General features: G+C 38.4%; 1 protein-coding gene across 9 annotated transcripts in view; it reads left to right on the top strand.

Moving 5' to 3' along the window:
- tnk2b (tyrosine kinase, non-receptor, 2b) overlaps positions 1–10,327 on the top strand; it is a gene marked incomplete at its 3' end in the record, with an annotated part of 99,669 nt that extends 89,342 nt beyond the window's left edge. For 4 of the 9 annotated variants that reach the window (XM_079877283.1, XM_079877285.1, XM_079877287.1 and 1 more), the window contains 5 exons: positions 906–997; positions 4,473–5,869; positions 6,606–6,701; positions 7,788–7,915; positions 8,814–10,326. In XM_079877283.1, the coding sequence (XP_079733409.1) occupies positions 906–997; positions 4,473–5,869; positions 6,606–6,701; positions 7,788–7,915; positions 8,814–8,820 (1,720 nt within the window). Of the gene's footprint in view, positions 1–905; positions 998–4,472; positions 5,870–6,605; positions 6,702–7,787; positions 7,920–8,813 lie in introns of those variants that run through there. The other 5 variants (XM_079877282.1, XM_079877279.1, XM_079877280.1 and 2 more) reach the window with 3 other exon arrangements.
- Positions 10,328–14,957: the final 4,630 nt, after the last annotated feature.

Consider the following 14,957-nt stretch of genomic DNA (forward strand, 5'->3'; position numbering starts at 1 on the left):
TGACACAGTTAAAGTGTTTTTTTTTTTTTATTCCAGCGGGGTTTTTTTCCTAATGGCTTTAAAAAAGGCTTTTTTTCAATGTCAATATTTTAAAGAGTTTATGATAAGCTATTCTTATCCAAGGATGTATATAAATTTTGGAGAGCTCATGTATTAATTGGCCACATAGATATGGTTATCGGCTTAATGTCAGTTGATTAATTGTCCTGACCAATGTATTGGTCTATCTCTAGTGTAAATGTTGGTTTGTATCACAGTGACAGCGTTTATTATTTGTGTAACCAGTGTTCTCGCAAAACATGTTCATGTTCTGCTAACCTCCCCTAGAATCACGCTTCTCTTTTAATTACTGTAGCTGTTCACACAACCACATCACATTTTAATGAATGCTACATTAATATAGATCAGTAGGCTCCTTAAGATGATTGAGGAAATAATACTTAGTAGATTTTAGTGGGTGCGAGTGTAAACTCGCAAGTTGTAAAGATGAATCCTTGCTGGTCACACACTGGATAACAAATGCTTCTGTCATGGCCAATAAGTAAAGTGCCACATTCACTTAGATGGAGCCACGGCCCAAGTCTTTGCACATAATGACAGCATATAAACACTTTGCTTCATCAACACAAGGTGGCAGTAGAACACAGTACACTGTCTCTACCAGACAGTTGGCTGTATAAACTGATATCACAGCTGTAAATACTTGCGTAAAACATCCTGTAAAATATAAGGGTGGCTGTTAAAATCTGAAATGTCTTTTTACAACTTTGGTTATACAGTGTCTTTAAATCTTCTTTTGGCAGGGTTCTAGAGCCTGTTTTTCTGGTGAACTTAGATTTAAGAAATGGTTTTGCAAAGACACTGATGGGCTGCTAAATGCTTCTGTCATTCTGTTGCTTTTGCAGTCTTTATCTCGGGAATCCCATGGATCCTCCAGATGTGCTAGGGCTGGATTTGAACTCTGCCAGACCAACTCAACTCCCTGGACGTGCTAGGAGTAAGCAAATGACTTTCAATTAGAAAAGTTTAAATATTAATAAACAGGGTTCCCACACTCACAGAAAACATGGAAATGTCAAAACATTTTAAAATTGTTTCCAGTCCTATTGTACTTTCTATTCATCAGAGTCCTGTAAAAAAAGAAACAAAAAGTGATGTTTCCCACAACATTTTAAGCTACACAAATTTTCAACACTGATAATGTGACACTGAAGACTGGAATAATGGCGGCTGGAAATTAAGCTTTGCCATCAGAAGAAAAAATTACATTTTAAAGTATATTGAAATTGGAAACCGTTATTTTAAATATTATTATTATTATTATATTAATTGTAATAATATTTAATATTACTGCTTTACTGTATTTTTTTTAGCAAAAAATTGCAGCTTTAGGTGAGTATATAAGACGTCTTTAAAAAAAAAAACTTTTGAATGTGTTTTTTTATTTTATTTTTTATGCTCTGCACACAAAATCATTGGCTAAAATAGTGTTCAAAGTAAAACTACTTTGTTAGCCACAGTAATGTTCAATTTGTGAGTGAATTGTTATTTTAAATGTGGTCTCTTCAACAATCTGGTTCACAGATCAGTCTGAGAGCATTTTCACACTTGGTTTGTTTAGAGAATTTGACTGGTGGTGTGTGGACGTTGCGTGTGTACTTCAAGTTTGTGTAGGCATATATGAACATGGCAATTGTCCTCCTATCCGCACTAAATGAGACCACCTCAATTTTGAGCAAACTCTCGAATGGTTTGCTCTTGTTGAGAAAGCAGTCCAAGCCAGAAAGAATGGCCAATAGCCCTATTACCTACAAAAGCTGTGGGTCAGTACATCACTCTAAGTCATAATTAAAATAAATGCCTTTAAATTAATCTACTGTAGAACAGGTGCAATATTGTTTTTCTAGACGCAGCCCTGCTTACCGCTTAAACTGATAAATAGAAATAATAGTGATAAACGGAAAGCAATCAGCCAGCTGAGCTGTTGTCCATCCATCATTAAATTTGTAAATGCTGCTGAGCTAAACTCCAGATGGTAAACAGCACATAAACAGATCTGAAAATGCTCTGAATAATTTATTGATGTATTAGTTTGACGTTAATTAAAATAATAATAATAATAATAATTCTTATCCAGTAATCATAAATGGCTAGAAAGAAATGTGTTGGTTAAAAAGTGTGGAATCCTTGTAATCCAAAACCCTGCTTTAAAAATATTGACTCTAAAATAACTCAATTCCTGCTTTTTTCAGTTAACTGATTCTTTTAATACAGGTCATCATGCTCTGGGCACTTTCACTTTTGTTATGTTCTGTTGTTTTTCTTTTTCCTACCTGCAAAATATCTTTGCATCTGCTTTCTATCTTTCACTTGCTTGCTTGCTTTACAGAGGAGCCTCCCCCTCGGCCCCCTCAGCCGTCTTTGCTGGTTAAGAGTAAGTGTGGACCCTCAGTTCAGTTCACTCCTAACACCCCTCCTCAAAATTACTGCACATCTGTATTGTATGCCTTTTTTTTTTTGCTCTCTTTCTCCCTCTGCTTCTATCCCTATTGCTCCAGCTTTTTAGTTCTTATCTGTTTGTTGTGTATATGCTGTGGTCTCATGTGCTGATATGACTTATGGTAAACGTCTGATCCCATAACCTATTTTTCACCAAAATAATGCTGGTTACAGAGCTGGTGCTCAACGGGGATCTGCAAATCGAAATGCTCAAAATCCGAATCAAGAATTGTGAAATTACACTGGTGTAGCAAATTAGCTCAAAGAGGAAATATGAATAATGAATCATAACTTGTTATGATTAATTATGAATATTTGGATCAGTTAATCTGATTAACTAAGTAATAAAGAAATTACAAGAAACTTGCATGGTTAGTTTGACTGTTATAGTTGAGAGAGAGTTCTCTCTCTCCTGAGGAAGCACATGGCTGGAGTGCAGATTGAGGCCTGAATAATTAGTAAACTAGTGCAGAATAATTCGTAAACAGAGGCCACGCAGGGCAACCAGGAGAAGGAAGAGAGAGAGAGGAACTTGTGTGGATGTTATATAAAGCCTAGGAAAAGTCACACCTGTCAGGGTTGGCTTGACCAATGAGAAAGGGGAAGTTTTATGGCCATTATGGAGCATGGTTAGAATGGGTCTGGCAGTTTGTGTCCATTTATACTCAGAGCAATATAACAAACACACTGCATTCTGTGAGGTGGTAAGGTCCACCAAAGTGTGAGTCGTTAAACGAGCATTAATTTGATAGCAGACACGGTATGAGTGGGGTTACATTAACTGTTGGTTCTATCGTAAAACATGCATAAAACAAGAGACCATTCAAGAGAAACTACACAATACCGTAATAATCATACACACAATGTCCTGGGATGCATATTCATTTATAGAATTTATTTCATTTCTAAATTAATGAAGGAAAGTCTGTTTTAAGGGCTATGAGTCTTTCATATTTCATATTTTTTTAAGTCATAAAACCATGGCTACCAGATACCTGGTTCTATTACTTTGGGGGTTGTCACAGACAACTTGTTTTGTAGTTGGTGAGGGGTTTTAAAGATTATTTGTTAAATATAACAAATACTTGTGTCTGATTTGTTTCTGGTGTATACATTTTGGCATCATTACCTTATTTATTATTAAAATACAAGGTTACATGGGTTAAAAACAACAACAAAAATACCTATTCTATTTTATTTATTACTTTTGTGATGAAAATGTTTGACATTTTCAGTTACATTTTTGACAGGGCAAGTAAAAAATCACTGGCCTGACCATGCCAGTAGAAAAAATATTTAACGTTGAAATGGCATAAAGATGCTGTAATACCATCACAAGCTTTGGTTTATCAGTCAGCTGTCATTAAATATAGAATAAAAAAAAATCATAGCCCTTAATTCATATATAATATTAGTAAACAGAATAATTTGTCAATTGAACATGGAAAGTAAAGTGCCTGGAGTAGCTGCGGCAAAAAGCTTGTGGAATGAAGACTGAATGTGTATTACATTTGGTCCTTAAAATATAGAACATTTTCTTGATTATAGTGGATGCAAATATAGTTTTTTTTTTTTTTTTTTTTGGTTACTAGTTACTTATTTAATAGCACCTTTGGACTCGTTTTGGAACTGATATTTCCAGCACAGCCATTTTTTTTATGTAGACACCTAAGAGGTCTGTGCATTAGCATTCCTATTCAACAAGACCATTCAACAAGACCTGCTAAACCTAGACCCTTTGTTGAATCGCTTAGTGATGGCTCCCACCCAAATGTTGGTGAAAAAGGGGTATGAGACATGTTGGTGTTCATTAGTTCATTAGGTGTTCAAAGGAATTTGAGATATACTATACCTTCATTACTTTTCATTGTGTATGTTCAATATTTATCTCTCTAACAGTTCCTCTGTCATTACATTACGTTTCATGCTCAACAGTTCATATTTGTTTGCCTGTGTTTTTGTCATGTGACCAGAACCTTGCTATGATGTTGTTGCTGAGGATGAGGACCAAACTTCTTCAGGTCTTCGGCGACTCTCTTTGAAGAAGAAGGGCCTTAAGCTCAAACCAGCCGCCTGGGTCTCTGCTACCAAATTAGGTGATCGTTCGACATACGGTGTGCGGACTCCAGGGGGCAGCACTCCCACAGAAGTCTCTCTCATAGACTTTGGAGAGGAGTTTCCATCGATCACACCTTCACCCTCTCCTGTGATGGAAATCCAGATCCCAGCCCTTGCTAAACTCGCACTTGAAGCAGAGAACATTTTGGACAGAACTCCTCCTCAGAGCCCCTCACGCTCTCTACCCCACCCCCTTCACCCTACCCCAGTGGTGGACTGGGACGCCCGGCCCCTTCCTCCACCCCCAGCCTATGATGATGTAGCACAAGATGAGGATGACTTTGAAGTGAGCTCTATCAACAGTGCGGAACGTGGAGCTGGTGAACCATGCTCTCCACGTACGCCCTGCACTCCTACCAGTGATTGCAAACCTCATGTAGAAGACAATTTATTTTTGCCCTGCAGGCAGAGTAATGCCTGCACCTTCTCGCAGTCTGCTGAGATCTTCCAAGAGCTGCAGCAGGAGTGTATGAGGCACCTCAATGTACCTGTGAGCTCTACCAGCCCTTGTCTGGAGACACACCGCCAGATTGTCCTAACGTTTTCTGAAGACAAACCCCAGATACCGCCACGCATCCCCATACCACCCCGTCCAGTCAGACGTGCTGGTGGCGATTATGCCCGCTGGTCTGGTGAGCTTTCCCCAGTCTCAGGAATTGAGGATATGGAGCGTCCACCCCAGATTCCCCCACGAGACCCCCTCTCTCAGGCGGGCTCACGCACACCAAGTCCACATGTGGGCTCCCCTCAGACTCGCAGCAGCCTCTGCTCAGCCGCCTCCATCTGCGGCCCATCCTACCTCTCCACCTCACCTGCTAAACTCATGCCAACCACTCAGAGCTTCGCCTCTGATCCCAAATATGCTGCTCCCAAGGTCATCCAGGCACAGGGCAAAGATAAGGAGCAAGCCAAAGGGCCCTGCATTCTGCCTATTGTACGTGATGGCAAGAAGGTCAGCAACACGCATTACTACCTCCTGCCTGAGAGGCCTCCATATCTGGACCGCTACGATAAGTTCTTCAAAGAGGCAGAGAGCGGTGAGGAGAAGAAGCAGATAAATACAGCCACTGTTAAGCCCATGGTCCATCAACAAGGGGAGCTCAAGTCCAATTTCTCCTCCAATAACAACAGCAGTTTGACAGGCTCTGGATTTAGAGGTGGGCTAAAGAACTCTCACAGCCTGTGCCGAGTAAGCTCTGATGGCTCATTTAACAGGGCTGACAGCACCAGCAACCACGACAGAGTCAGACTGGTGAGAGATTTTGAGGTTTATATTAAACAGATCCTTCCTTTTTTATGGGGTCATAATTGAGGGGACTTGTTGTTGACGAGTAATTATCTTATAATAGTGCCACATGCAGATAGCCCATAATTCTGTTCCATAACCTAGTGAGTTTTCTACATGGATAACTATGGCATCAAAAAAAAAACCTTGGGGCTTATTTAGTTGTTCAGGCCAAAATCTAAGATAAGATAATCCCAGAATGTTTAACAGTGAGCTCCCTGAGAAAATGTATCCAAGACAGCAGTAGAAAATGGTAATTATATTTAGGAAGAGGCTGTATGCTTTCAGTGTGGATACATGCGGATTCTAAATCGTGTTAAAAGCTAAATATAGCTAAATAATTCAATTAAAATTGTTTTTGTTATACTATGCGTTGTTTTGCAAATTACATCTGGTCTAGGTGCTGGCAAAATTCTGAGCTTGCAGCTCTCTCCTCGGACAGCACGCCAAATAGGCATATTTTTTACTTTATATGATTATATGTAAATGTGAACTTGTGAAATGGCCTTAGTGACTGCCAGCGTAGGCTGTAGCACAGAAAAGCAGTTCATAGGTTTTGAAACAGAGCTGTCTGTTAAACAATTAGATTATATAATTAAGTATTGTTGAATTAGGCTCACATTATTCTCTCTGATTATTCCAAAGCACTCCTTTACTGGCCATCTATGGATTTAAGGTCATAAATTGGATTTGCCCTGTTTAGGTGCAGGAGGCTGTCCATGGAGTAACAATTGAAGAATGTCAGGTGGCTTTACAGAATCACAGCTGGAATGTGCAAAAGGCTGTACACTACTTGAAGGTAACAGCCATCACAGCTGTCTTGATTCACTGGCTGGTTAATTGTAATCTAATTGGGGGCCAAGCACCAAAGGTCTTCTTTGGCACACAGATGGAGGACAGTCTGAACAGTCACCATAGCAAATTTGGATTCCACCATTTTGAATTGTCCAAACTCCTCCTTGGCCGATTTTCACGAAAATTGAATCAGATCATCTTTAGACCAGGCTGACAAAATGTTATGGAATTCAAGTTGATTCGTCAAACCGTTCTCGAATAAGATGCAAACAAATTCAAAGAAGAGCTTGCCAAAATGAACGTAAGGCTATATTCTCTGCATATATATTCTGGCCAAACTTAGTTTGTGTTATGACAACCATGACCTGAGGGTACCTGCACGGTTTTGGCGCAGTGCCACCTAGTGGTCAAGAGATATGAAACATTTACATTTTTGCTTATACCTTCAGGACGGTTTGGCTTTTGTCTCTTTAGATATGGTGCAACATGCTGAGTCGAACTATATCCAATTTTCCCATATCTGCCATTTTGAATTTTGTCATAAAATGCTATATTTTACGAACACATTGGCGTATCATTACGGAACTCTGAATGTGTCTTTGGCACCATGCCCTGAAGGTACTCAAAACGTTTCGGGGCAGTATCACCTTGTGGTCAAAAGTTATAATGACATTTCCAAAAATGCCAATAACTTTTGATTAAATTAGCCTGTTGTAAGTCTTATTAGATTCCTTGGGTCATGCTGAGAACATAAATACCGATTTTGCTATAGTCGGCCGAACTTCTTATCTGCCATTTTGATTTTCTTTAAAAACCCTACTTTTTCAAACTCTTCTTAGACAGTTGGTCCAATTTTCACCAAAATTGCATCATCTTCAAACCATGCCATCAAAACATTATGGATTTCTCATGATGCCCAACCATGCTTGCATGACTTATTGTGCCTTCTTTGTGATTGGCCCCTTAACTGCTGCTTGCAGCTATATTTGTAATTTAATCTGGAAGTAATCAGCAAGTATATCCATGATGTTCATTTAGAACCTAATGCCTTCATTTACTCTTTTTCATTTTTCCCTTCTTTGGTTCCCAGGTGGAGCAGCTCTTCTGTCTGGGGCTGAAGACGAGGGTGGAGTGTCATAAGATTCTAGAGATGTATGACTGGAATCTGGAGTTAGCCAGTACACAACTGTTGGACTCCTATGGCTCGGTCAAGCTGAGGTAGGACAGTCTTTCTTTTTTGTTGTTCTGTACTGCCCCCTACTGATAATTTAACCTCTCCTTATAAACTCCTCATCTGCAGCATGAGTGTGTAATTTTCCAGAAAGTTTATGTTCATAGCACCCAATTCACTCTATTCTATTTCCATTGAGCATATGACCAAAATGGATTTGCCATACACTAATTATATTTTCCAGCTGGGCAAGGCCTATTCTATTTAATTCACCTTACAAATGCTCATTCTGTTTCATCAAAAGTTTGTGATGCTTTCCATCATCATGTCACATGCTGCTAAAAACTTTCATGGAATTAATGTGCCATTAGTTACAACATTTGAGTGTGTTGTACTCAGACTTCGGTGAAAATAACCCCTCGAACCAGGAGAAGAGACAAATTTGTTTGCTGAGCCCTCAGGCAGTTTTCCTGATACCTGTACAGAGATGTTGCATTAACACCTAAATTAATTTCAGTCAATAACCTTAAATGTAACAGTTATGCCCCAGGGAATGCTCATACTAATTTTAATCACTTTCAGTACCCATCCTCAATTCCCATCTGTTGTAGACAATTCTGCTGTAAGAAAACATCCCGAGAGGGGGCTCAGTCTACAAAAAAATAATAGTGTTGTGTGTGTATTATTCCAAAGTCAGCACATTTTGATTTATTGCTGCCTGTAAAAAGAAAAAAAGTTTTTACACCTTCACTACTTAGTTGCGTTCCTGGCATTTTTGTGTAGCTTTTAATTATAATGTTTATTTTTCCTATTTCCTATTTTTCATCGCTCCCATTTTTGATTATATCATATTGAAGTCCTGTATTGTTATCTTGCTTGTGCATTAGTTTTTGTTTTTGTTCAAATTTCTATGCATCAATTCTTTATTTATTTTCTTTTTTGCAGACGATGATGGATTGGAAAAATCCTCATGCTCTAAAAGACTGTTGAGAGCACAGAGAGACACTAAGGGCCAACCAGGAATCTATCCTAGCACATTTTACCTCCAGATCTTGTGTGTGTGTGTGTGTTTGTGTGTGTGTGTGTGTGTGTGTGTGTGTGTGTGTGTGTGTGTGTGTGTGTGCGCGTGTGTGTGTGTGTGTGTGTGTGTGTGTGTGTGTGTGTGTGTGTGTGTTATACAAGCATACGACAGTGACTGTTCCTCCACAAATCTCTCTCTAGGGTGCAATACAGGTTCACACAGGTCAAATTTTAAAGAACTCGCTTTTTATTTTCCAGTGGATAGCAACAGATGGAAAACAAGGTGCTGCTTGTCATTTTTCATAATTTTATACGAGAGGTGAATAGACAGACTTATGAAAGCCGTACTTATGTGTATATTGTCAGATGTTTTGGTTATATATGTGCATCTGATTCAAATAGTTCCTGCTTTTTTAATTTAATTTGTTTTGTGTGGGTCACTTGTAACAGAATAAGAGTTATTGAAACCTGACCTATTTCAAATGTATGTACAGTATGTTAAATTGATGTGTTATATGTTAAAGCCCTTCATGTTGAACTATCATCCTCTGTCCCCGATGCTGACAGACTTAAGATCCTCTCTCTGCCTTTAGTATTATTATTTTTGTACTTTGCTCATGAATCAGTTTAAACCAATTGATTTTGCTGGCGTGGCAGTGAAGTCACAAAACAGTTTTATTAATTTTATTATCATTTGCACAATGCTTCCAATCTGAAAGTTAAAGACAAAACGCTTGAAAATGCATCAGGAGACCTCCAAAGCACAATTAAAGTGACTGAACCTTTTCATTTTTTACAAATCACAACTGTTAACGTGTCTGTTTCAATGTGGTTGGCACAGCACTAGACTAGTTTGTCCTATAAAGTTGCACAGTGATGATGTGGCATTTTTGGCATCATAAAATGTTGTTGCAACAACACATGCAAAAGATCTTAAAGATCCGCAGTGCAGTGTTTCAAACTGCTTGTCTACATGAATAGATCTGCTTGAACAGTGACCAACGAATAACAAAAAAACAGTAAGAGTCCACAGAAATGTTAAAAGTATAAGACAGCCTGTACAACTGAATGGCAGTCTAACTGTGTTGTGTGTTGACTGTAGCACCCTTCCTTTATGAATGCTCAGTATCGTATGTGTGGGTATCACAATGCTGTCCACCGTCCACTCCTTTGTCCTGACAATTTGAGAACAGGACTTATTGTATTTGTTACCCTGGCAAATTCTGTGTTGTGCATGATGGAACACCATTCTTCACCCTGCTGCTGATCATCTGAAGATTCAGTCAAGAATGGAAGCTAGTCCTAGTCTTACACTTATGCTGTTGTAATTTTAGGTAGACTAAAGTGAGTTGTCCGATAACCCTGTGTTCCCATTCACATGTTCATTAGTTCCATTTTCTAAATAGCTTTAAGAATTAGAACCTTGGTATCCTAATTTTGTAAAAAGCATAATGATGCTAAATTTATAGTATATAATATAAATACATAAATGTATTTTTTATTAAAATGATTATTTTTTATCTTTTTCTATGGAAGTGTCTTCATATTTTCTTTCTTCCTCTTGAAAACATTTCAAAGATTGTGATACAAAAGAATACCAACATATTAAGGCAGCTATAAATTGTTAATGCAGACCCATTTATACTGTGAAAGGACAACAATAATTATACTTTGACAGCCTTATTGTGATTTTTTATTTATTTATTTTATTGTTTACTTGTGATTATTCTCACATTTTTCATGGACCACCCGGGGGTTTTAAATTCTATTTTGAATCCCTCTGCAATAGAATGTATATCAATCTGTCCTGCACCATGGATGCGTACTCAAACTTACTTTCCAATGCCTATGTGGACAGCTGTCTATATAAATATTCTGTCTAAAGTAAAACATATTTGTAATTAGGTCCATACTGTGCATTTGCAAAGTTATACATATCCCATGTCACTTGTGTTAATTTATTATTTTGATAAGTATTTTAATGCTTTCTTATCCCAGAGTTGTAGTACTCCCATCTCTATTATTTTGCCTTTAAATCCATTCTGAAGATTTTTATTTCTCCAAAATAAAAAAAAGAAAGTTGGCTGAGACCACCATAAATATAATTGGAGTTGTTTAGGCAGAAACTTTTCTAACAGTCACTCCTCCTGCATGTGGATAGAACCTCTCAGTTAGCATAGTTATATAAAGTTAGCATATATCTAAGATAATTCAGTACTCCGTGAAACAGAGTTCACAGAGAAATATTGGATGAAATGATGCACTTTTAAATGCATCTGAATATTTAAATATTGACACTTCTCTGTACTAAATACAGCTAAATTTCCTCGCATTTGTCACCTTCACTGAGCTCATCTCAGTGCATAAGACTTTATCCTTAAAATATTAATGTAATGTTGCATCAAATTTTGACCATTAAGGTAGCACAATTTTGCCTATACTTTCTACAAAGTGAGGGTGTTTGGGTAACATTAATAAGGTAAAAAGAAGCATGAAGTCCGCACACTGAAAATAGCAGCTCCAACAAATTGTATTGATTGTGCAACGTTTCAACCATCAGGTCTTCATCAGGCACAAAACCCATGTGCAATACAATCAACTCTTTATAGAAAACAGGTGATAACCTTAATTAGACACACTCAAAAGCAGGTGACAAAAAATAAAATAAATATTAAAAAGAAAGAATTATTACAATAAACATTATATACATAAACCACAAGGGTAAATAAACACTGTAAACACAAATAAACACTATTGTTCGATAGTCCACTCTCTTACTAGTAAGATATAATACATTATAAATCTGTATAATTTTTTTTAACAAGACCTTAATTGTTAAACTAAACCTTTAATAATAATATTAACAGCAGGTGAAGAAATAAATCACTATAGAAAAGGCTTAATATCAAAATCCTCATTCAGCCCTGATGGTGACAAAGTATTTAAAGTATAAATCCAAAAACATTCACTTTTTAATAACAACTCATAATCATCATAATTTTTTTTACCTTCCCTATACCAATGTATTATAAAGCACTGACGTTATGGCCAACTTGTTTAAAGGGGGGGTGAAATGCTATTTCATGCATACTGAGTTTTTTACACTGGTAAAGAGTTGGATTCCCATGCTAAACATGGACAAAGTTTCAAAAACTAAGTTGTACGTTTGAAGGAGTATTTTTGTTCCAAAAATACTCCTTCCGGTTTGTCACAAGTTTCGGAAAGTTTTTTTCGAGTATGGGTATGTGTGACGTCAGATGTAACGGAATTTCCTTATATGGGTCCTAAGGGCACTTCTCCGGTAAGATCGCGGCCGCGCGCGCACTCTTAGACCAGAGCAAGAGAGTGAAAGCAGTTCGCCATCAAAGCGCCCTTTTGGGAAGTCAATGTCACCAAAGAAGTGTGTTTTTGGTTGCCAGGGCAAGACAACCCTGCACAGATTCCCAAAGAACCCAGCATTAAGGAACCCGTGGATGGAGTTTGTTTTCCTGAGCATAAACGGAGTTGTGTAAGACTGTTGTTCCCTGCATTTCGACGATGATTGTTTTATAAACAAAGCCCAGATTGAGCAGTCGCAATGATAAAGATTCACGGTCGTGCGTTGGAACCGGACGGTGAGTAAAACTGTTGAACTGAATAAATGTCTCTGTGTGTTGTCACTAGCTCGGCGCGTTAGCACAGCTAAGCTTCGCCCACAGGGCCCGCCTCCAGCCGCTCGGGTTTTTCCGGAAAGACTCGGTACAGTCTATCTTTCTGTTATTAATATAATAAAACAAAATACTTTTTGGAGATATGAAGGATGCAATATTACTCTATAGGTACTCAAGATTAACAGGAGATTGAGTGAAAATGAGCATTTCACCCCCCCTTTAAAATGAGACGCTATAGGACTACGCATATATCTGGTCCTAATATTGCTACGATGTTTGCTAATGCGAGTACACAATGTTCTAGATTAGAAGTTTTAACAACATATGCAAGACCACAAGGGCACTGAATAAGAATCACATGAGTAGAGGAACAGGTAATAGGATTGCGTATCAGAATATTGCGACCAGTGTGTGGATGACTAAAATAATTGCATTTGTGTGTAAAGGCAACTAATGTAGTTAACTAATGTTAACAAGTGGAACTTATTGTAAAGCAGGGCTTCTCTGGTCTTTGAGGTCCACTTTCCTGCAGAGTTCCGCTCCAACATTGATCAAACTCACCTACCTGTAACTTTCTAGTAATCCTTAAGACCTTGATTAGTGTTTGATTATAGGGTTGGATTAAAGTAGACTTCGAGGGCCAGAGTTGAGAACTAATGTAAAGTGTTACCAGTTTGTTTCAGAACCTGGCACGTTTTCTCCCTTAGTTTGTTTTGTTAGTCAGCGATCACTTGAGATGTGTATATACATACATTATATATATATATACATACATTTATGTGAGTGTATATATATGTGTGTGTGTATTTATATATATATATATATATATATATTATAGTGGGAATGATTAGCGGAACTAATGGTGCATTCAAGTCTTCCTGGGAAGTTCTTATTTACAAGTGGGGAAGCAATTATGACGTGAACTTCCACTTTGGTCGGAGCAAGATTTTTTCTACAAATTTTTTTTTTAAACTACTACAAAATTATGATGAATAAAGAGTATACACAAGTTTACTTTTTTATTCAATTTATGAAGGTACTGTAAATGTAATTGTACAATGCTATTTTATTTTGTATGAGTAATACACTGATAATGTGTCCTGGGATTTGTCCCAGAATCGTTTGATTTTGGTTAATTCACACTGACAGTGATTTTCTGGAATCTGTGCGTGCGTTCATACATCCTGTAAAGACACGTGACATTGCTGTGATGTGTAATGTCTCCATAGCATCTTAAGTTTGATTATGATCTGCAATTTCTCTTTCAAGAAACCATACTTATCGCATTTTTTTCTGATTCGATGATAAACTATCGCACTGTGTACCGTTCTACTAAGCTGGCGAATGATTTCAGCTTCAGTGTCATCCCAATGACACACCCCTTATGGCATTATCCCTGCCTTTTGTTCACATAGGGATGCGTTCTGGGACTGATCCCGGCAATGTTACTAGATCCCCATTCCGTGATCAATCGTATATTCTTTGAAATGTTGCTGTGTGAAAGCCAACAGAACCAGGAAGAATGCCTCATGTTACGCATGTAACCATGGTTCCCTGAGAAGGGGAATGAGACACTGTGTTCCCTAGTGGACACTTTGGGGAATGCCACCGGCATGACCGGTGAATGAAGAACTGAGCCTAAACACAACAATGAACTTGACATTGACTGGCGACAGCCGATGATGTCATTACAGGAGCGACCGTGAGTATAAAAGGGGCACCTATGAAATACGTCATCCTCTTTCTTGTCTTCAGGAGACCGTTTTTGTATGAACGTGTGTCTAAAAGAAGCAACCATGGCAAGCACTAGCTCTTTCGCAAGTGTGTTCATCCATGTCAGCGTTATCTGACACCCGATGACACTTATGATATGTGTGTTATTTGCCTGGGTCGGAGCATGCACACTCAAGCCTTGAGGGGGCTATTTGCGTGCATTGTGAACGCCTCTCCATGAAGGAGAACCGTGGTTGCATGCGTAACCTGAGACGTTCCCTTTTGAAAGGGAATTCGCACTGCATCCCCTAGAGGACACTTTGGGGAATGAATACCCATACCGCCATGCGAAGGGATGAGTGCCTTATTGGCTGACATAAAGACAAGACTCAAAGGAGTCCCCGTCCCTGAGGTAAACACCAGCATCATTACTAATTCCCTACAGCCAGAGCCCAAGCTATAAAACCCTTTACAGACAGAGCTCAAGAGCTGGGTATTCCTAAGAACACTTTTAAGGGAATATAGTCATAGACCGGAACTTCTGAAGAACGGAGGCCTCAACAGGACTCTAAAAGAGAGGAGGCCAAACTATGTTCTGTATTCAGGCCAGCTTCCAAGGAGGTTTACAAAGAGCCTAACCACTTGGCACTCTCTGTTCAGACAGAGCCCTGAAGAGCGGATTCCTCAAAGAGGCTTAGCAATGCTC

The sequence above is a fragment of the Squalius cephalus genome (genome assembly GCF_949319135.1).
Source record: "Squalius cephalus genome assembly, chromosome: 7".
Lineage (NCBI taxonomy): Eukaryota > Metazoa > Chordata > Actinopteri > Cypriniformes > Leuciscidae > Squalius > Squalius cephalus.